At 37.9% G+C, this 24,640-nt stretch overlaps 1 protein-coding gene across 2 annotated transcripts; it reads left to right on the plus strand.

The window, feature by feature from the left end:
• The first annotated feature begins 3,715 nt into the window (after positions 1-3,715).
• On the plus strand, positions 3,716-12,252 carry LOC124793588 (keratin-associated protein 21-1-like). 2 transcript variants are annotated; one of them, XM_047258032.1, is made up of 4 exons: positions 3,716-3,838; positions 7,291-7,423; positions 9,834-10,163; positions 12,031-12,252. In XM_047258032.1, exons 1-4 carry the CDS (start codon positions 3,742-3,744, stop codon positions 12,044-12,046), a joined length of 576 nt encoding a protein of 191 aa, XP_047113988.1. In that variant the 5' UTR covers positions 3,716-3,741; the 3' UTR covers positions 12,047-12,252. The 2 variants fall into 2 exon arrangements, with proteins under 2 accessions (XP_047113988.1, XP_047113989.1); XM_047258033.1 differs by having other exon boundaries at positions 7,294-7,423.
• Positions 12,253-24,640: the final 12,388 nt, after the last annotated feature.

The raw sequence follows: 24,640 nt of genomic DNA on the forward strand, positions 1-24,640 counted from the left end.
AGTTTAAAAATCTAGACTGAAGGGAAAAAAACTGCAACGCCAAGAATGAGTTGAGCGACGTAAAGAAAAGTTGCTAGGCGTCTTTCTACACCCGAAAGATGATGTCTTAAAATTTCGCGCCAGTCGCATTGTAGTGGCGTTCGTAGCGCCACTATCAGAATGCAGATCAGGTTCGCTTTAAATACACGCTGTAACAGTCGTTAGCGTCAGTTACTTTTGATACTGGACGTGGTGAGCTGATATAAGTTAAGAATTCCATTAAGGCGACAAAGAAGCCATTATCAACACCTCCCTCAGCTTGAACGAGGTCACGTAATAGCGCTGCGGTAGCACAGAAAGACTTCGTAGGAACGTAGTCACCAAAAATGATCGGACTCTGAACGGTCACATGGCATTACCAAGAGGGGAGACCATCGTTTTGGCCTTTGGCTCTAGCGCTTCGTGCTACGTCTGCAGCACCAGTTGGCACCACAGTGACATAACGAACTGCTACAAATAGGTTACTTCGAGGATAGCTCCTATACATGCGCCCTGTAGCGTGCATTCCACTGCCCCGAAACCATGGCCATTTGCGACTTCAGTGGTGCCAAGCGAGAGCTCACTGGAGATTGGGATGAATTTCTGTCGTGTTTGTTGCGTTTTCTGACGAAAGCTGCTTCTGCCTCGGTGCCAGTGATGTCTGTGTGTTGGTTAGAAGGAGGTCAATTGAGGGCGTACAACCAACCTGTCTGTGTGCTAGACACACTGAAGCTACGCCTGGAGTTATAATCTGGGGTGCGGTTTCGTATGATAGCAGGAGCGCTCTCGCGATTATCCTAGGCACCCTGACTGCAAATTTGAACATCAGTTTGATGAGTGGGACTTTTGCGCTGACATTCATGAACAGCATTCTAGGTTTTTTTTCCAGCACGATAACGCTCGCTCAGATACCACTGTTGTAACCCAACATGCTCTACAGATTGTCGACATGTTGCTTGGGCCTGCTCGATCACCAGATCTGTCTCTAATCGAGTACACATGAGGCATGACCGGACGACAACTTCTGCATCATCCACATCCAACTTTAACCACCCCTGTATTGACCGATCAAGTTCAACATGCATGGGATTTCATCCCACAAACTGATATCCGGCACATTACGACACAATGCATGCTTGCGTTCAACATTGTAGTGGTTACACTGGTTGTTAATGTACCAGCATTTCACATTTGCGATGGATTATCTCTCGCTTATAGAAACCTGTTATCTTGCAATATAAATCACTTACATACAGGGTGATGCACGATAAGTCATCTGATTTGTTTCATAAATAACACATTTGTTGTTGACAAGATTTGTAATTTATTGATGTTGAAGTAGATAATACAGGTTGGAAATTCAACCTAACGAGTCACATGTTCAATACGCTGTCGTTTTGGTTTACAATTTCTTCAAGTCGCACATGTGCGTTTGTGATGACTCTCTGACACAAATAAAATGGCGCGGCACTGCTCCACAATGATGGCCCTACTTTGCACTGCATTTTCAGGTTTTCTGTGGTACACATTCTCTTTAAGGAACCCTCAAAGGAAGAAGTCACATGGGTTAACGTCCGGGCTGTGGGGCAGCCACATTCCTCCTCCTGCATAACGTTCTGGAAATCTGTTTGACAATTCCCTAAGGCCAAGTCTTTTGTGGAGGAAATCAAGCACAACATTGGCAGTATGGGGGCGTGCTCCATCCTGCATGGACCATTGTGTCTGCATTGGAAGGCCATGAGTTGAGGAAAGAACTGTTTTTGCGGCATGTGTAAATGGTGTTCACTTGTTACTGTAGCATCGAAGGAGCTTGGACCGATTGATTCCATGGCTTGACATTGCGACCCACATGCACACTATCTCCCTGTGGGTGTCTTTTGTGTGGATTTTTCACGGAGGTTCAACTGCCTAGAATCGAACGTTCTGTTTGTTCACAACACTGTTCACTTAAAAATAAGCTTCGTTAGAAAACCATGTGTTGTGTAGCACTGTTCTTGGTCTGGCTCGATTACATACCTTGCAAACTGCAGTCTCCGCTCCTTATCTCTCGCAGTAAGCTTATGCGCCACAGTCATCTCGTATGGATACAAGCGAGGGTCGGATTGAATAATTCTGTGTACAGATCGGCGTGAAATTTCCAACTCGGCATTGGCTCTTCTTGTTGATTTACTCAGTCTACGAGTGAAAGCCACTCGAACTGCTTCAATGTTTTGCAGCGAATGTATGATACATGCTTACGGCTGCTGACACTTCAAAACGGATCCAATACCTTCAAATTTTTTATATAATCAGCGTATTGTCTGTGGGCTGGGAGAGCATCGTGTGCCAAAATGAGCACAAAACCTCCTCTGTGTCAATGTAACGCTGTTTGTCGCCAGGAGCAGTAACACAATCTTCATCTTTTGTGCGACGGTCAACCATCCTTTGTCCGCCATCGCGGCAAACTGAAATGGCGGACTCACAACGAAAGCGATGAACTCGCAACGATATCTGGCGTAATTTCCATGAACTGCACGAAGCTGAGCGCACAATTCGAAAGCTATTGCCCCAATAGTATACTTGTAGGATCAAAATTCAATCGGGTGACTTATCGTGCGCTGCCATGTACACAGTGGGGTCCAAAAAATGTATCCACTGTTTAAAAGTCCATAACTTGCAAACCAATTGACGGAGTTGTCTCATTTTTGGTGAAAGTGCAACTTAAAGATCTCGCTGTAGGTGTTCGAAAATGTCACCATTAACATCCACATACAAACGATGCACGAACTACTGACTGCAACGCGTTCAGTTGGATATGTGCACATGAATGTACGATGGATTCTCGAAGTTCATCCACAGAGGAGTTAGGTCGGAGGAACGTGGTGGATACTCCACAGCACCTCTACGGCCTATCCATCTTCCTGGTAGGTTTTCGTCGGGATACGCCCTAACACGATTTTGTTTGATACTCATTTCTCCATTGCCATTGAACATCATTGATGTTTTCGTACTTAAAATACCACTTCAAAACTGACTTCCTTTCATCGAATGTAAGCCTTGCACCAGCCATGTTTACTCGAGTAACTAGGTGCAACTAAGAACAAAACACTGACTATCTGGCGACTGTCATCCGACAAAAAAAAAAAAAAAAAAAAAAAAAAACGCAATACACCGCTTGTGTGGCGATTGCCGGAACTACAAACTATTACACTACCAAAGATGAGACAACTCCGTCAATTAGTTTGCCAGTTATGGACTTTTAAACACTGGATACATTTTTTTGTACCCCTCTGTATTACCTGAACGAATGTGTTCCCAAAATTTACTTACTCCACATTAATTATTTTTTGGTATTGCGATATTTTTCCCCATGTCAGATATCTTGTCAATAAGTACTGCTCCGTTACCTTCCCATTATCGTTTTCGTGAAAGTGCTCTCATTTAGTTTAATCTCATTTCTGTCGCACAATCTGATTCTTCTAACGCGCCCATACTCCCAGAGTGGACGTCGTCTACAGTGGTACAGTGTCGTCCCCCGAGGAAGAGTAGCCGGTACGGCCCTGACCTGGGACCGGCCAGCGGCTCATCCGGTAGGCGAGGCTGGTTTCTGGGAAGGCCCGCAGCTAGGCCGGAGCTGGCTCGCCTGCTCGTCCCCGCCGTTTCGCGAGGGACGCCGCCGTCGTATATAAGGCGGCGGCGGGCGCGGCTCGGCGCACTACCGCCTTCCTCCCACCGCGTGTCGCCATGGCAGCCGCAGGCAGCCCACTAGCACGGCTGGCGCTACTTCTGCTCGTCGCAGCCGCCGTCGCGGCCCTCGACGCTGCGGACCAGCCGGCACCAGGTGAGGGCTCTCCGTGCTGCCGGCTAGTGTCTTACTCGGCTTTTCATTACCCTCACAGACTACGAGGGACCTTCTGGCAGCGACGCTCTCGGGCTCGCTACCGCGAATTAAACTTTCACTTTGTAGGTCTATAGGCTTTCCGATGATAGTTTAACAGTGTTGTAGAAGATCCTTCACTATTTCCATCTTGAACTGCAGATACACTGCTGTCTAAATCGAGCACAAATGAAACTACTTTATTACCGGCGTTTGATACAGTGAACTGCTCTGGAAATACATGAAGTTGTGAAGCGACAAAGAAGGTTCAAATGGCTCTGAGCACTATGGGACTTAACTGCTGAGGTCATCAGTCCCCTAGGACTTAGAACTACTTTAACCTAACTAACCTAAAGAAGTCACACGCACCCATGCCCGAAGCAGGATTCGAACCTGTGACCGTAGCGGTCGCGCGGTTCCAGACTGTAGCGCCTAGAACCGCTCGGCCATCCAGGCCGGCGACAAAGTAGGCTTCAAACGCCGGCGTTTACTGCAAACTCTTAACTCACGGGGTAACTTTTCTGTAAGGTACACTGCGAGGAGCGGTCTCTGGAAATCCAGTGTTTCTACCAATATTCGAGGCGTAAATCATTTTAAAACTGTAATGAAAGTTATGAAACATTTTTTTTTTACCTTATACGCCGTCTAAGGTGGGTCTGCAATGATTAGAACATGTCCAACCAACCTAAACAGAAGTGGTACCGTGCAATTTATTGGGCATTGTAATTTTTTTTTGATATAACAATCATCTGTGAGCGCTACATATACGGACACGGTTGTGTGTACAAGGTACTTTTTGATTATAGCTGTTTTATTCATGACAAACCATTGTATAATGTGCTACATTTTATCCACTATAGGCACTTGGTGCAGGGAGTGGCAACTGACCCTTAACATAATGTAATGTATTGCGAATACATAGAAAGAAGTATCCTTTACTGTATGATTGTATGATAGCGGAACAAACACTGGTAGCAGTTACTTCTGTAAAATATCTGGGAGTATGCGTGCGGAACGATTTGAAGTGGAATGATCATATAAAATTAATTGTTGGTAAGGTGGGTGCCAGGTTGAGATTCATTGGGAGAGTTCTTAGAAAATGTAGTCCATCAACAAAGGAGGTGGCTTACAAAACACTCGTTCGACCTATACTTGTGTATTGCTCATCAGTGTGGGATCCGTACCAGATCGGGTTGACGGAGGAGATAGAGAAGATCCAAAGAAGAGCGGCGCGTTTTGTCACAGGGTTATCTGGTAAGCGTGATAGCGTTACGGAGATGTTTAGCAAACTCAAGTGGCAGACTCTGCAAGAGAGGCGCTCTGCATCGCGGTGTAGCTTGCTGTCCAGGTTTCGAGAGGGTGCGTTTCTGGATGAGGTATCGAATATATTGCTTCCCCCTACTTATACCTCCCGAGGAGATCACGAATGTAAAATTAGAGAGATTCGAGCGCGCACGGAGGCCTTCCGGCAGTCTTTCTTCCCGCGAAACATACGCGACTGGAACAGGAAAGGGAGGTAATGACAGTGTCACGTTAAGTGCCCTCCGCCACACACCGTTGGGTGGCTTGCGGAGTATAGATGTAGATGTAGATGTACATGACAACTTGGCGTGAGGTTCGAGCTCAGAATTTACGAATAGGGCTAAATCGTCCAGTTAAGGACAGCAGAGGGCACACAACATTTTCTTGGAGACGTTGCACTACATCAATTCCCGTCAGTTACTACTAATTGTGAAATCATGAATCCAAAGGCACAAAAAAGGATATTCCACAGGCACGCAGTATGATCAGAAACCACCCGAGAAGAACCTCTGGAAGTCTAGAAATAAGTAATCAACTTGAGATCCGTTGTGGACAGCACTCATTACTTCCTTTGAATAAAGAGCCAGTTGTGTTTCACAAGCACAATATTTTCTGAATCTGTGCCAGATATCTGTCAATAGATAGTTTTCTTTGAGATAACAATATTTCAAAACGTTGGAACTTCCATCCTAAGACAACGAGGGTGATGTATTTTTGATGCCAATACAGCTGTTTTGTTGAATAAAGCTTCCTCCATAAGAGCCAATTTACCTTTGATATTTTTCTTACTTACCAGCCAATAGAAGTGCTATTTTTAACTGTTTCTTTAACGAGTCGGTCTCGTCATACGAAGCCTCAGATGCAACGATGCACGGAACTGTGCATTTGACAGGATTAGTTCCTTTCAGTCGTGTGTGGAACAGTTGACAGAATTGACTTTAGTGACTGGATATTAAGAAAGTAAAGTTTACAAAATGTTTGTAGTATTTTGGGGTACCAGTACTGCTATAGTATGCTGGCGCTTTCTGAGAATGGAATAACAAGGAATGTCGTATTTATACACCTAAGGGTGGTACTAAAAGTCGTGGTTTGTATTTGTTACATAACAGCGTTACAAAAATATCAAATATTCTGAATTGTCGTTTGCTTTACAAAACCCTCATGTGATATTTCGAAAGTCAGCTTTTGGAAATGAATTTGAATTGTGGTCTATTCCATAGTCCCTGGTACATTTGTAACGCAAAGCGGATTTGTGAAAGAGGTAATGTATCAAGGGAGACCTTACGATGTCTGTAGAGGGAGGATGGCAGGGTGGTTGGACCCAGAGGTATGGAGTACTTTTCATATTTTGGAGGACGAATAACGACTTATAACTAGCCATTAAAAGTTCCAGTTCCAAAAATGTTAAAAACCTGCATAATACCAACTTTTAAATCATATTCTTGAAAGAAAAACGCCTGATAACACTACATTTTTTTCCTTTCCCTGAGAGATAAGAGGGGCTGCAGATCCCCTTGCCTCCATGCATCTAATGGTGATATAAATACTCTGCTCCTCTTTGTAGAATAGTGGGTGAGCCACCCAACTAAGAAGTACACTACATGTATTTGTGAATAGATTATAATGTATGTGTTTTGGTTAGTGGTCAGAACATGTGGAAATATGGAAACATGTGGAAATATGGCCAGAGCAAGTATTGTATGATGTAGTGGTAATGGAAGGCATCTTTGGTCATCTCATATGTATACCAGAGATCTATTCTTTCAGTTTGGATGCACACCATGCTTGATCTCTTATCAGAATCCGAAATGGTGCATGAGGGGTTAATGGGCAGATGACGCTATGCCACTAGCATGCAGCTGGCTGGGAATTTGGGTTAGATGGACTGAGACAGTTAAGGTGATCATTCATGTTAAATGGGAGATTTGGGTTCGAGTTCTGGTCTGGCACAAATTTTCACCTGTTGCCATTGATTCATTTCGGGGCCCAAATGCAGCTAATGTCATACAAAATCTTTGTATAGCATTAACTAAGAGATAGCCTTTCCTTTCTTTGTTGTTACATATCATGTGCATTAGAATTTAATTTCCTTTTCTTTCTGTCTCTTTTTGCAGAAGGGGATTCATTTGAAATAGCAGCAGAAGTTGGCCCAGCAGAAAAACGGGACAAAAGAACCGTTTTGCTTGGAGCTGGCCTCGGTTTTGGGAAAGGACTTTTACTTGGTAAAGCTGCTGGTTTTGCCCTTGGGTAAGTCACTCTTAATGAATTTCATTAAAATACTAGTCATTAAAAGTAGTTACAAGTGATTTAGTTCATGAAGGAATTCTGAATAATGTTCTTTATTTGGTCAACATCCTTTGTATGCTGTCTGCATACTGAAAATGAGATGTTTCTATCATGCAGGAAGTGAGGAATTAGATAATATAGGTGACAGTTTCATTTATATAACAGTTTCGTATCATCTGTTCGTAAAACAATTCCACAACCCTCTGATAACTATTTTTATGCCAGGAAGTGTATAATATTCATAGCATGCAATATTAACAGCACACAGTTTTCTAGAGCAAAAAATAAATGTATCTGAAAATTATTTTAATCAACACTTATTTTCTTGAATGAGTAACATTTAGATTCTGAAGCATTTCTTATAATTCTGCAAACCTTATTCTCACTGAAATTACTGGATGTAATACCACTATTAACAATATTAATTAAACACTGCTAAAAAAGTGAACATTGCTATTATTCTTAATCATAAATTATTGTAATTACTTTGCATTACTGAGGTATCTGTTGGCAGATGTAAGTACTGTGTGACAGAGGAAGGTAATATCTAGATTACAGTGAAATGTTGATTAATAGTTTGATGTTCAAGAACTCAGTGGAGATACACAACGCATAATATGTATGATTAATCATCATCGTTTTGAATCTTTATTTGTTCATTTGAGCTTTTTCCATTCTTGGTGAAATTGGATCCCTTCAGTGCTTGGATTGGTACTTAGTTTTTGGATCAGAAGTGACAAACCAAGATTCATCACCTTATCACTCTTCCAAGAAATTATGACAATTTTCAATGGTATTCACAGTGGCAGTACAAACTTTTCCACAAATTTTATTTTGTTTGGTTGCCATAATTTTTGGCAACAAATTTGCACACACTTTTTTTCGTGTTAAACTGGCTATGCAGAATTTGCCTTATGTACTCTTTGTCAATTCCTATAGTTTCAGCAATCAATCAGATGCTCACCTGACAGTCAGACCAAATAAATTACCTACTTTTCCAATATTTTCATCTGTTTTAATGTTGGAGGTTTCCCAAGCTTGAGTCATCTTCAGTATCCTCTCCGTCTTGGAAATCTGTGAAACACTCAAAACCTTACATACATGATAAACAGTCTTTGCCATACACTTACTTTAGTGAAAGATAATTTCAGTAGCAGTTTTTCCAAGTTCCATGTGAAACTTGATAACAATTTGTTCCTATACTATTACACTTATCATTTTTCTGGCAAAACAAAATAACAGCTCTTTCATAAATAGAAGCCACAAGCACACTGATTTGTCCACAGACACCAGTAATGCCGCATTTGAACAAGATGGTTACATGCTTCGTAGCTATCGGCCATTCATGTTAAGGCACATGCATATTTACACTGTGGCATCAGTCCCATTATTTTATAGTGACACTTTGTGATAAAAAATATGTCACCATAGAGATCATGAATGTTAGAAAAGGTATAAAAGGTTTCTATGAAACATATCAAATATGTAATACTCAAGCTGACTGTAAGACGTACAGACATAAGCAAAAAAAATTTAACAAGATGATAAGGCAGATATTATGGTATAAATATCAAATTGGGACATCATAAAATCTCCATAAGACGCTCAGGATACTTACATACAAATATGAATGAATCAGATACAACAGAAAATTGGAATGGAGAACTAACTGCACAAAGGAATGAGCTAACTTAAGCACATGAAGCGTTTTCCACTTTAAATTAGTATTATGTACACATTGTTTAGAAAGTAATCAAACAAACTGAAGCAATGGCTATAAAAAAAAGACCACACTTTGGCCAGAAACAACAAAATGCATATGCCACAGATGAACCAGGAGTAATAGTCAAGATGACTGTAAGATGTACAGATCTATAATGATTGGCAACCACCTTATCAAAAACTGCAGAAAAGGCTATGAAAACAGTTATAAAATACATATCAAAACAAAATATCCTAGATGAAGAACAGCATGGATGTAGGAAAGGAAAATCTACAAAAACAGAAGAAACAAACTTTGTGACACACAATCAGAGCATTAGAAGAAGAGAGAAAGTTTCTAATATATTCCTGGAAGTCTCAAAAGTGGAGAAGAAGTCGAAGTGGAAGCAACAGATGCTCCAGTAATAGGACCACGGTTTGACACAGTGCTGAATAATTTGAGATCTTGAAAGTCATTGGGAGTTAATGCTGTACCTTTGGATAAGTGGATATCTGGGGGAGGTATAGAAATTAGAAAATTATTTCAGCTATTGTTAATGATGCTGTACTTATTTTCCAGTGCTGTTAACAAGTTTCAAATCAGTGTATTTTTACTTGAAAATTAACTTAAAACAGATTGCATACAGTGAGGACTCTTTTCTACTTGCAGGAGTACATTGAGAGGTGGCTATGGAGGTTACTATGGAGGTGGTCATGGCTACTACGGAGGTGGCTATGGACACAGATATAACTATTATCCATCTGGTGGTTATGGACACAGATATAACTACTATCCAGATGAAGGATATGGTCACAGATATAACTATTATCCCCATCACAACTATGGTGGAGGTTATTATCCAGGAGGTGGGTATGGTGGAGGCTATGGTGGAGGCTATGGTGGATCACACAGCCAGTCCTCAAGTGCTAGCTTCTCTGCAGGCATTGGGCCATACACTGGAAGCTTCTCTGCCAGCCAGTCATCTGCAGGAGGATATGGGTAAGAGAATAACTTTAGCCTTTCAAGTTACCACTTATATTTTGCATCTGTAAGACAGAGATACGAATGATGGAGGTAGGAGAGACAAGATCAGAATGTGGGGAGAAGGTAGTGATGGATGAAGGAAGAGAATAAGTATGGGATATGTTAGAGCAGGAAAGTATATTAGTAAGTGTATACTGCTGAAATAACTGGATTGCTGTTAAGTGACATATGAGCTTATTGAAAAATAAGATAATGAAATATGCAAGTTTTCTCAAAGAAAATTCAGTAGTACTTTTATATGCTACTACTCTAACAAGAAAGCTGTCTATGAAACTGCTGATCAATTTCATAATTCATGTAAAGTTTTCACATGAAGATAAAACACATAAAGTTCATAATTTATATTTAGTATCAATCAATATTTAAGATGTAAGTTGTATTTACATAAAAGTTAGGAATCGGAACATTGTCATTTGCTGTAATTTGTATAGTTGCTCAGCTCTCTGATTATTTGTAGGTTATTATGACAGTGTTTTTAATTCATAACAACAATGTATGTGGCTAAAAATTTATATTAAAATGGATATTCTTACAATGAGAGACATAAGATTAAAGAAACACCTTAGAGATCAATGAATATGTCCTCCTGTACATTGTTTTACATGTTTCTTATTCACCAAATAAACACTGTGGAAGCAAACATGAGCTCTGGCTTTTAAATTATTGCTAACATCAAGGTTATTATGCAACAGAAAATGTCATGGTAGGGACGATGCAACATGATATCAAAACTGGGGAGTCATTGATAGATGTAGAAGTGCCACAGGAAAGTGTTATGGGGCCTTTCCTGAACATGAGTTGTATTAAAGTTCTAGCAGAATATACTAATAGTGACCACAGACATTTTTGAAGATGACACAGTTATCTACAATAAAGTAGTATCTGAAAAAAGTTGTCCAAATATTATTCTGTTCTTGATAAGATTTCAAATGGTGCAAAGGTTGACAACTTGCTTTAAATGTTCAGGATAGTAAAATCGTACACTTCACACACACAAACACAAACACACACACACACACACACACACACACACACACACACACACACACACACACACACACACGGAAAGAAAGGAAGAAACATAGTATCCTCTGTCTGTAAGCTCAATGAGCTGCAACTTCAATTGGTCAGTTCATACAAATACCTTTGTGAATAATCACTTAGGCTCATCCATGGGTAAACCATGTGGTAGACCTCAGTTTATTGTTAGAATACTAGGGAAATACAATTAGTCTACAAAGGAGAAAGCTTACAAATCACTTGTGTATGCATGATGCATCTTAAAATATCGCTCAGTTTTGTGGGTCCAATCCCAAATAGGGGTAACAGGGAGTACTGAATGTATATATATGGTCACAGGTTTGTTTGACCCATAGGAAAGCATCACAGAGATTCTGGAAGAACTGAACTGGCAGACTCTTGAAGATGATGTAAATTATCTTCAGACAATCTACTTCCAAATTCCAAGAACCTGCTTTAAATGATAACTCTAGGAACCTAGTACAACTCTATTTATAAAGCTTACAGTGATCCCAAGGACAAGATTAGATTAACAAAAGCATGCACTGAGGCACTGAAACAGTTATTTTTCCCATGTTCTATAAATGAAAGGAATGGGAAAAAGCTCTAATAACTGGTACAATGGAACATACCCTCTGTCATGTCCTTTACAGTGGTTTGCAGAGGATAGTAGTAACAGTAGATGTAGATGTTGATGATGAAATAGTATTTGCTCCAGTTCTGTGGTTATATGGCTCTTTTTTTTTATTAATTATCTTGTCTAATTTATCCTTTCCTAAACATGTACCATTATTGTTCACAGGTATGGAAAAAAATGAACATTTGGCCTGGATCCACAAAGTATTTGGGAGATGAGGGATACCTGCACTAAAATTACATGTGATGTTTGTGTAACAGTCTCATCACTTGTCATTTTTGGGCAAAATATATAATGACATTTATGTCACTGCCAGTATTATTTAATGTGTCATATACTGTACTTTAGAATCTAACAGCCAAAAATAAAATTTTGATATTATAAAAATCACAGACAATATTATTTCATTGATCTCTCAAGTACCTTACGTTATATTCACGGACACATTCCAGAAATTGAAAGAGATTGTAGATAGTTGATAATAGAAGCAACATGGCTACTTGAGCATATAGAAAACATGCAAAGGAAAATATGATTTTCATTCATTACCTCATGAGAAATGATGTGAATATGATTGTAAATTATAGTTGTGTTTATCTGAAGATGTTTTTTTTTTAAGTTACAATCTTTTTAAAGAGTAGTCTTTCATGTATATACAAACAAGGCTTAGCTTCCTTTATCATTCTGATAATAATTTTCTGTAAGTTAAATATATTTTCTTAAACCGTGGAATTCCCACAAAAATGATTCCATACATCAGCAGCATCTGTATATTGTCATTATACATTGCCACCACTGTCGAGCAGCTTGAATGAGAATCCAAACAACATATGTAAGTGTATTCAGTTTCTATTTATATCGTTGAGGGGTATCACCCACTTCAAATTTTCCTGAATGTGTAATACATCTTCAACTGCTATGCATATGAAAAGTAATTAGCTGGTTCTCTGACTTCTTTAATAATAATAATAATAATAATAATAATAATAATAATAATAATAATAGCCGGCCGAAGTGGCCGTGCGGTTAAAGGCGCTGCAGTCTGGAACCGCAGGACCGCTACAGTCGCAGGTTCGAATCCTGCCTCAGGCATGGATGTGTGTGATGTCCTTAGGTTAGTTAGATTTAACTAGTTCTAAGTTCTAGGGGACTAATGACCTCAGCAGTTGAGTCCTATAGTGCTCAGAGCCATAATAATAATAATAATAATAATAATAATAATAATAATTTTATTGTCATTTGGCTGATTACAGCAATAGACAAAGTCAAGAGCATGTATTTCTACATAAATTACTATATCGATGTAAATTGGTTTACATAAAATAGGTACACGTTAGAATACAGTATTTTCATCTTCAAAAAAATCATCAGTGGTGTGAAACAGATTGTTCACTAGTTGCTTGTATAATTTAGCTTTAAAAATATTTACAGGCAGTTCTTTAAAGTCAGCTCTTAGTCTATTAAACATCTTTAGTGCAAGAACTAGGTAGGAGTTCTGCAATTTTGATAATCTATGTTGTGGCACATCTACAGATGTTCTGTTTCTAGTATTATGGCTATGAATATCACTTCTCAAGACAAAATTAGAGACATTGTTTCTAATGTACAATAAAACATTGTAGATGAATAAGTTTACTACTGTAAGACACTGCAATTTAATAAACAGAGGTTTACAATGTTCTGTTTTATCAGAATCCATTACTATTCTTATTACTTTCTTCTGTAAAAGTAAAATGTCATTTACATGACAGGTACTACCCCAAAGTAAGATTGCATAAGAGATGATGCTTTGGCAAAATATGCTGATCTCACATAGTCATTGGGAACATGTCTTTTAAATTTCTAATTAGATAAATAATTCTTGAAAGCCTATTCAATATATTTTTAATGTGTGGTTCTCATGTCAATTTATTGCCAATAGTAACACCTAAAAATTTTACAGTTTCTAATCCTTGGTAGTTAGGAATCTCTTTGAGGCTAAAGTAAAGTGTCTGGGTTTTGTTTTCATTTAGTAAGAAGCCATTAGCTTTGAACCATAATGAGGACTGAGCAAGGGTATTTTCAGTCAGTGTTTTCAGTGTACCTAGAACAGAGCTTTTATGTAGAAAAGTTGCGTCATCAGCATACAATATTGTGTGAGAATTTATGAATGAGGGCATCTCATTAATCATTAATATAAACAGTAAAGGTCCAAATACCGATCCTTGAGGCACTCCGTACCTAACATTAACCAAATTTGATTTCTCCCTACCAATGCACACAACTTGTTGACGTTTCTCTAGAACAAACCTGAACATATTTATACTGTTGTCATGAAAATCATAGTAAACTAGCTTTTTCAGCACAGTGTCATGCTCTACACAGTCAAAGGCTCTGCTCAGGTAACAGAATGTAGCATGGGGATAGTCCCTAGCCTTGAACACATCTAGGACTAATTTTACGAGGGAGTCCATTGCATCCATTGTGGATTTACCTTTCCTAAATCCAAACTGTTTATCACTAATTATATTTAGTTTACCCAAGTAGACACTAACTTGCTCATAAATAATTGTTTTCAAAATTTTTGAAAAAAACTGGGGTTATGGATATAGGTCTGTAATAGTGGGACAGATCTTTTCCCCTTTTTTATATATGGACACAACTCTAGAAATTTTTAGTATGTCAGGGAACTTACTTTCGACTAGACATTTGTTAACATAAAAAGTTAAAGGATAAATCACACAGTCAAGAACATCTTTCAACAAATTACATTACATATCATAGTAATCAACACTAACTGAAGGTTTGAAATTTTTCACTATTTTTAGTATATTATTTGGGCTCACTTCTGTGAAAGTGAAGGCGCTTGGGGGAAGCTCTTCAAAGCAGCTGTCCATAATACTAACTGCATTTTCATGGGGATTGTTTATTGAACAACTAATTTCTTCAATGGACTGAACACAATAGTTATTAAATTCTTCTGGGGTAATGGCAATTTCCTCTTTGTGTTTAATATGTGCAATGGAGTTTATCACACTCCAGGCCTTTTTGCATCTATTGTTAGATTTTTCAATGTTTACTATGTTATGCAGTTTCTTTGCTTCATTTATTGCCTTCCTATACTTGTATTTAGCTTTAGCATACAGTTCTGATTTACTGGTTTTGTACGGACTAGAATACAGCATAACAGTATTTTTCAGTTGCCCTAACTGTGGAGTATACCATTCCTTTGTTTTCCTTCTTTTGTAGTTACTACTAATATTCACTGTACATTTTTTCAGAGGGATGTTATTTTCAAATATATTTAATAATACAGAGAAGAACTTGGTGAAAACAATATCAGCAGAACAGTGTTGAAGCCGAATAAAATGTGTGTCCCAACTGAAATAGGTGAGGGCATGTCTAAACCTATCCATCCTCTCTCTGCTCACTGGTCTAGTAATCACCATTTTAGATTCTGGTTGGGTGCAGTCTGAAGTTATATTGTTAAGACTAAGATATACTGCATCATGGTCTGAGTAAGGGAAACTAATTGCGTCAGTGGACACACAAGTTCTCTTAATATTTGTAAATATGTTGTCTAGACAGGATGAGTCTCTGGTAGGTTTGCAGTTAACATAGTACAGGTTAAACTGTCGAAGCACATTTTTGAGCTCTGTCACAGTTTTTCTGTCCTGCAGCACTTCAAAACTTGAATTGGTACTCCAATGACAAAGTTGTATTTTTTCCATTTTGGTATACATATGTACATTAGGCGTTCCTCAAGTTTTTCCAGAAAGATATGGGGGTCACCACTAGGTGACTACTACTACCATTAGCTTAAGGCTCTCAATTACTAGACCTGATATTTCAAAACACACTTCATCACAAAGGGCATTGAGACCTATCCTGCCACAGTTTGGCGCAAGAGGTGTTTCTGCATATATTGCTACCCCACAATGTAAGTGCTGTTTTCTGCAATAGCAACTAAGTAGTGTGTAATCATCCAATACTTTGAACCCAAGCTCATCCTCTTTACACCAACATTCACTTAAACATAGAATATCTGCCATGTTTTCATTTGAAAATTCGTTGACTATTAAATTTTTATCTGCCATACCCTGAATATTGAGGTAGCATATTTTGAACTCTATTTTGGGCATTTCTTTTTTTTTTTTTTTTTTTTTTTGCATATTTTCTTAGTTGACATGACCTAATGTTACCACATGAAAGTTGACCAGGTTGTGTCCTTATGTTACTAGAACACCCAGTCTGGTCTATGCATACAAGTTTTTTGTATTCTCAGTTGAAACATAATCCAAACACATTATTGGTCTTTTTTCCACACCTAGCTAATCCAATACTATTCTGAGAGTTTTATCATTTAAAACACATTTACCTAGATTACTGAAATGTTGACCATGCTTGGTAAGCCATTCTATGATGCAACTACTGGTGTTAAATAAGGAAACATTCTTAAAGTTCTTACAGAGAGCTTTGTACTCCTTGTTGGTCTGCTCCACTTCCTTATTCACACATGACCACTGGGGCAAATCATGAAGATGAGGCACATTAATGATAATCATGTTGGTGTGGGTTAACACTCCAATAGTCTTCTTCAGTGTTGAAGTAGCTATCTTCCTTTGTTAACTCGTATCATTTCCTGTTTGATGTACTTATTCTGTCATGTTAGTCTTATATTTGATCTCATAGACATACAAAGACAATAAGAAAATTGAGCATCTGTTACATGATGATCAAATTGGCTTTAGGAAAGATAAAGGCACAAAAGAGGGAATACTGACTTTGGATTATGTAATAGAAGCAAGACCAAAAGATGTGTTCCTAGGATTTGTCAACCTGGAAAAAGCAATCAACAATCCAAAATGGTACAAGATATTCAAAATGCTGAGAAAAATATCACTAAGTTATAGGAGAAGATGGGTACGTACAATATGTACGAGAACCAAGAAGTAACAATAAGACTGGGAGGCCCAGAACAAAGTACTTGGATTAAAAAGCATGCAAGACAGGGATGCAGTCTTTAATTCCTACAGTCCAATGTATACATTGAGAAAACAGGGACAGAAAGAAAGGTGAAGTTCAAGAGTGGGATTAAAATTCAGGGTGAAAGGATATCAATGGTGATATTCACTGATAGGATTGCTATCCTTAGCAAAAGAAATGAAGAATTACAAGATCTATTCAAAAGAGTAGACAGTCAATGTGTATATATTGTGGATTGAGAGTAAGCCAGTAAACCAAAGAAAGAGAAAAGTAATGAGAAATGGCAGTAATGAGAATAGTCAGAAGCTTAACATCAAAACTGATGATCACAAAGCAGATTAAGTTAAGGATTTCTGTTACTTTGGAAGCAAAATAAACTGTGACAGGTGACATAAAAAACAAGTTAGCACAGGCAAAGAGGACACTCCTGGGCAAAAGAATTCTACTAGTTTGAAACATACACTCTGAGGAAGAAATTTCTAAGAATATACCTTTGGAGTACAGCATTGTATAGCAGTGAAACTTAGACTGTGGAAAATGCAGATCAGAGGAGAATTGAAGCATTTGAGATGCAGTGCTTCAGAAAAGTGTTGAAAATTAGATGGACTGATAAGGTAAAAAATCAGGAGGTTCTTCATAGAACTGCCAAAGAAAGCAACATGTGGAAAACATTGATAAGAAGAAAGGACAGGATGATAGCACGTGTTAAGAAATTACGGATATATTTTTTGGTGCTAGAGGGAGCTGTAGAGTGTAAAAACTATAGAGAAAGACAAAGACTGGGATACATTCAGTAAATGAAGATGTAGTATGCAAGTGCTGTTCTGAGATGAAGAGGTTAGCAAAGGAGGGAAATTCATGGTGAGCTGCATGACACTAGTCAGAAGATAGATGATATTCACACAAAACACCATATATTCAAACTCATCTATTAAGTTATTCCAGTCATTGCTGAAGTTCATCTGTGGTAAGGACATATGGTACAGTGTCATCAGCATTTCAATTCCTTAATCTAGATAATAAGATAATAGTTGGAAGGAGTGGCTAATCTTCTGAATTTATAGGAATTCATGTTTGATGGGAATTTGTTGTAGACATTTGCATCAGAAAAGCAAAGCTCTACTCTGAATTTTAAACAAGTGTGCAAAATCTACATGATAATCAGTTTCAAATCTTGCATTGTTTATGTGAAATTCACAGTTAGGCTGAAACTGATTTTCATGTTTGGGAGTAAATATACTGGAAAGTAAGTGTAAAAATTAAAGAGTTCTCTACATGATGGTAATTTATTTACTTCACACAAAATTCTTATATCTGATTTCTGTTGAATAAATATATTATATACATTAGGTCTGCTGTCCAGAAGATTATGGAAAAAGAAAGTATCTTTAAAAAAAAAAGCTCATTTTCTTCTCCTATACTCAGTGAGGTGCATTTCTAAGCAGAACTATTTTATGATGATTTTGGCCAATTTCACAGGGCCGCTATAATGCAGTGTGCACTCTCATTTTTTAATAAGTTGAATACCATGTGGCTGCCAGTGGCCACAGCAGAGTATACACCTAGTGCTACATATCTGGCCTGATCTGGTGGCGAAACATCTATCACTTCAATTCCATAAGGAACAGGTGTGCTCAGTGACTGTGTTTTTTTATTTGAGAAAATGTGCAGCAATTACTAGCAAATAACCTGTTTCTTGCAGATATAGATTTCAACCACTGCATGTCTATCATCTCTGTTAACAACATATGAGAATACATTACAATAAGACACATTCATACATCAAAACAAATCGTAGTTATATAAACTTTATGCAGGAGAAGATAATAAAGTAACATACTGATAAGATGCACATAAAATCATCATTATCACTTGTCTATAAAAATAGCCATTACTAGACTATCCATATCAGTAGTTCAATTTACATTGTTTGAGTGATTGATTGATTTATTCATCCGCTGAACAATATACATTGTATGGATGTCATCAAATGTTTGTATAATATTTCTTATTAAAAAATAAACATGCTATTACAGTTTTTACAGCTCCTATACCTAGTCCTAATTTTCTAATAACATCATTAATTGTTACATACTACAATATACATGAACATTGAGTTAGTATCTATATTTATTTTAAGTATTCATTTACAGTGCAGTAACTATTATTTAGTTAACGTTTTTTTAGCCTTTGCGTGAAGGTGTGGTGAACATTTACATCTTCTACTTCTTGTCACAGTCCATTACACAATTTTATTTCATAGTATAATACACTATTTTGAATTTTTTATTTGTTTCTTCTGTTTGGACGTAAACAGTATTTGAATTTGTTTCCATGGCCATGTACTATGCTCTCTATGGTGTACAGTATGCAGCTTAAGACTGAGGCAGATATCTACAAATCTGACACCACTGAAACCATTTAGAAAATTTGTACATAGCATGATAGATTGCCTAAAGAAGAGATTGATGAGTATACAGGATTGTTTACATTAATCTTGTATAAAATTACTTCAAATTCATTGGCAATATATGCTGGAGCATCAAAGAAACTGGTATAGGCATGCATATTCAAACACAGAGATATGTAAACAGGCAGAATATGGTGTTGTAGTCATCAATGCTGTCATAAGACAAAAAGTGTCTGCCACAATCACTAAATCAGTTACTGCTACTACAATGGCAGGTTATCAAGATTTAATCGAGGCTGAAAATGCCATTATATTCAGCACATGAGTGATGAGACACAACAACTCCAAGGAAGCGATGAAGTGGGGATTTTCAAGTATGGCCATTTCATCAGTGTGCCACGAATATCAGGAATCTGGAAAACATCAAATCTCTGACATCGCTGTGGCCAGAAAAAGATCCTGCAAGAAGAGGACCAATGGCAATTGAAGAGAATTGTTCAACGTCAGAGAAGTGCAACCCTTCTGCAAATTGCAGCAGATTTCAATACTGGGCCATCAGAAAATGTCAGTGTGCAAACATAATTGATATAGGTTTCTGGAGCCAAAGGCCCACTTGTGTAGCCCTGATGACTGCATGACATAGAGCTTTATGCCTCGCCTGTGCCCATAAATGCTGTTATTGGACTGTTGATGACTGGATAAATGTTGCATGGTTGGACGAGTCTCATTTCAAATTGTATCGAGTGGATGGATGTGTATGTGTATGGAGACAACCTCATGACTTCATGGTCCCTGCATGTCAGAGGGAACTGTCTGAGCTAGTGAAGGCTCTGTAAAGGTGTGAGGCATGTGCAGTTGGAGTGATATGAGACTCCTGCTATATCTAGATATGACTCTGACAGGTGACATGTACGTAGGCATCCTGTCTGATCATCTGCTTCCATTTATGTCCATTCTGCATTCCGATGGAGTTGGGCAATTCCAGCAGGACAATGTGACATCCCACACATCCAAAATTGCTACAGAGCAGCTCCAGGAACACTCTTCTGAGTTTAAACAATTCTGCTGCCCACCAGACTCCCCAGACATACACATTATTGAGTATATCTGGGGTGCGTTGCAACATTCTGTTCAGAAGAGATCTCCACCCACTCATAATCTTATGGATTTATGGAGAGCACTGCAGGATTCATGGTGTCAGTTCCCCCCAGTACTACTTCAGACATTAGTTGAGTCCATGCCATGGAGTGTTGCAGCACTTCTGCGTGCTTGCATGGGCCCTACACGGCATTGGGCAGGTGTAACAGTTTCTTTGGCTCTACAGTGTATGTTTACAGAAAGATGGGTTAAGTGTGGGAAGACCACTTTCAGGACTTTTGGCTGACATTTTCATCAGCTATTTGGAGAACAAATTTTTTTGGGAAAATCTGGAGGTGTAAAATAAAATGATATACCATTGCAGATATGTTAATGGCACTTTGTTGTTAATTAGCAGGAACAATGATGACATCAAAACAGTAGTTAGTAAGTTCAACAGCCTAAATGGCAAAATACAGTTAGATTTGAGCATTAAAATTCAGAATGATAAACATTCTTTCAGGCTCCACGAAAAAAGCTCAAATCATCCCAATCAGCATAAAAACTCCGATTTTAATTTTGCCATCAATAATTTACTAAACTTTTCAATTTCAAAAGCAGTACATGAATGTGAAGTGAACATGATTAAATATATTTCACAAAAGAATAGCTGTCCACAACATTACACCAACAACATTTAAAATAACATACAAAACAAAAGACAACAAGAAAAATAGTTTTAAACAAATTGATGACAGAAATAGGAATTGCATTTGTAAAGAGATGATAAGATCAGTGAAAGGATGGCTTCTGTTTAAGAAAATGGAAAGTAAACATGGCTTTTGCCATCAAGAATAACTTGGGTAGGGGATTAATAATTGTGTTGACAAAGGTAATATTTATGATAGACTGGGTGTTTGTAAGATAGAGTGTCCCGAATGCAATGCTAGTTATGTGTGACAAACTAGATGGTGACTCAATTTTAGATTTAGCAAACAGATAGAAAGAATGTGACTGAAAAATCTATCTTTAACACCCACCTCATGGAAAGTGAACACAACATTCCAGTTATGTTTTCATTCATTAAAAGACCCCCTCTGCTCAACAAGCAGGTAGCAACAAGGAAATTTTAAAAACTGCTTTGGGCTTGATCAGTGACAGTAGATGTCAGCAGGCACATTGACCTGTCAGTATTGGCCTATAATATAATAGTACATCTCATGGTTCATACATGAGAGCAGCTTTGGTATTAAGTGATATAAATTTTTTTTCTACATCAATAGCCAGCATCCTCTAATACTTAATCAATTTAGCAGCAAACCAGACCAATAATTATATGGTCTTAAGGGAAATCTGGTATTAATGCAGTGCAAAGTGTAGCATATCTTGTTTATTAAGATGTACCTCTCTAGTGTTAAACTGAAGTCATTTGTGCTTCTAAAGAGCAGTAGGCACAATCTACTGTTATTTCACACAGCAACATCAACACAGGTCAACTGCCAGACAGGTAGCAACTGCCTTTTAAATAATATCATCTTACCTATTTTAAGCAATGTTTTTATGAGTTGTGTGTAAATTCTGTAATCTAAACAGTGTATTATAGATTGCTCTGCAGACCATTATGACATATAACGAGGTTAGCTGCATAATATTTGTAAACAGTAGTTTGATTGTGAGCTGAACTACGAGATGGATTGTCTAGAAGGGACTGTTTGTATAGACAAGCAATTATGACGATTTTATTGCATATTACTGGTGTGTTACTTTTATCTTTTAATCTTGCACAAAGCTTATACAAATATAATATCTTTTGATTCATGCATGCATGTATTCTTACATGTTTTTAGTTCTGATGATAGCCACATGGTGGTTGAAATCTAGGTCTGCAATAAACAAATTTCCAGTGACTACTTGCTTCACATTTTCTCAACTTTATCCATCACTTTGCAAGCAACAGTGTCAACATGTACTGGTATTAGTCTACTTGCATGCAGTATGTGTAAGTAACATGTAATAAAGTTCATGTCACTAATTTAAGAATAGCAGCTGCTATGGACATTGGTTTTTTAATCATTATCTGACTCACATAATTAGCACTACTCAAGGCACTACAACAACCTGCAAAATAGTTAACTTTCATGAGCTTTGTTCTTATAGCAAGGAAAAAATCACTAGGTCCTATATGCTCAGCAGGTGGCCAACTGAACAGAGCATTCTTACTTTTGTTCACATTAAGTGGGAAGAGTGTGGTAGCAACTCTTCCAAATTTTTACCATCACTCAAATAACCAGCATGCAGAACTTGACATTTGCCTGCTGTTGCAAGTGCTGTCTTGTTCAGAGTGTCTGAAAACTGATAGTTGCATTGCAGCTCATGTTAAAATTAAAATGTGTCTCAGTACAAATTTATGAAGACTCTGGATACTATAAAATTTCCGAGCATCCTACTTAATGCTATGCCACAAAGAAAATTGCTCCACAATAGACCAAACAGTATCTACTGACAACATTGTGGCACAAGATAATAAAAATACAGAACAGTCTGTTGTGGAACAGAACAGAAACTCTTGTGTCAACTTGTAAGATGTAAAATGTGGTTTAATAACATAGTATCACACCAAACATGTTTGTCAAATCTTCAAAAACATACACAATTGCATGCCAATGAGCTGTTGTCTTCTGTTCTTAAAAACACACATGCACACATATAAGAGTTTTCAGGTGCATTTTCTTCAATGTTTCAGCAGGTATTTGTGATTTAGTTTTTGCAATGAGTAGCTGAAGTCAACTGAAAACTTACTTCTCATCGCACTTGTCATACAAAGCCTAGTGTCAACACAAAGTGTTTGTTTGTTTCCTGTTCGAATAAAATTATTTTTTAAGTGTAATTGGATAGAGAAGTCCCCAATTACTGTACTGTGATATTTGTTTTATTACTTTTCAGGATGTTCAGAAATTCCTGTTACAAACTTCTAGGATTTGTAGAGGGGAGTGCATAGATAATATTTTGAATAGAAACCCATGTCTGGAAATGTGCTACTTCCATGCTACAGTAATTTGAAAGCATGTTGGTAATGTGACCACTTTTACAAGTAATTTATCAGGCATGAACCAGTACATCACTTGTTTTACAATTCCACTCTTTGATAACCAAAGACATTGCTTGTACTCATTGACAGATTATTTCAATGTGATGATGTATGGCCTCTTCCAGTTTGGGTGTGTGGTGTCTCCTTGGAGCACCATAGTCATGCCCGGTGATGAAGAAGGTATTCTTTCTCAAAGGCATTTAAAAATTATGGTGAAAAGAGTAAACTAAAATTATACAGCAAATCCAAAATCATGACATCACAACTGAAAGCAGATCAAATGGATATAGCAAAACTACACGGCACTATAATTTGGCATGAAACACATCAAACCAAACTGAAAATGTTCAAGGCCTACACTTGTGACAATATGGCCGACCTGAATAATCCAATCTGCCAGGTACTAACAAGTAACAAAGTTCTTAATCGATTAGTTCAAATGTGGTGAATATGTTTTTGTAGGCGATGTTCAGTCCTTATCTAATTACTTCATACCACATTTTAATAAGGATGGTTGTTTGAAGATAAGTACATATGTTGGCACTTAAATGATTCAATAGGAAAAGCACTGTAAGTATTCAATAACATCCTGGACAGGTAGTTGAGGAAACACAATGACAAAACTGTATATATCACTGATATCATGACATGACAATGTTGAGCTTCAAAGTACAAAAGAACATACACTATGCGATCAAAAGTATTCAGATACCTGGCTGAAAATTACTTACAAGTTCATGGTGCCCTCCATTGGTAATGCTGAAATTCAATATGGTGTTGGCCCACCCTTAGCCTTGATGACAGCTTCCACTCTCACAGCATATGTTCAGTCAGGTACTGGAAGGTTTTTTGGGGAATGGCAGCCCATTCTTCATGGAGTGCTACACTGAGAGGTATCGACATCGGTAAGTGAGGCCTGGCATGAAGGTGCCATTCCAAAACATCCCAAAGGTGTTCTGTAGGATTCAGGTCAGGACTCTGTGCAGGCCAGGACTCTGTGCAGGCCAGTCCATTACAGGGATGTTATTGTCATGTAACCACTCTGCCATAGGCTGTGCATTATGAACAGGTGCTCAATTATGTTGAAAGATGCAATAGCCTTCCCTGAAATGCTCTTCAACAGTGGGAAGTAAGAAACTGCTTAAAACATCAATGTAGGCCTGTGCCATGATAGTGGCATGCAAAACAACAAGGGGTGCAAACCCTCTCCATGAAAAACATGATCACACCATAAC

This window comes from Schistocerca piceifrons, chromosome 1 (assembly GCF_021461385.2).
Source record: "Schistocerca piceifrons isolate TAMUIC-IGC-003096 chromosome 1, iqSchPice1.1, whole genome shotgun sequence".
Taxonomy (NCBI): Eukaryota; Metazoa; Arthropoda; class Insecta; order Orthoptera; family Acrididae; genus Schistocerca; species Schistocerca piceifrons.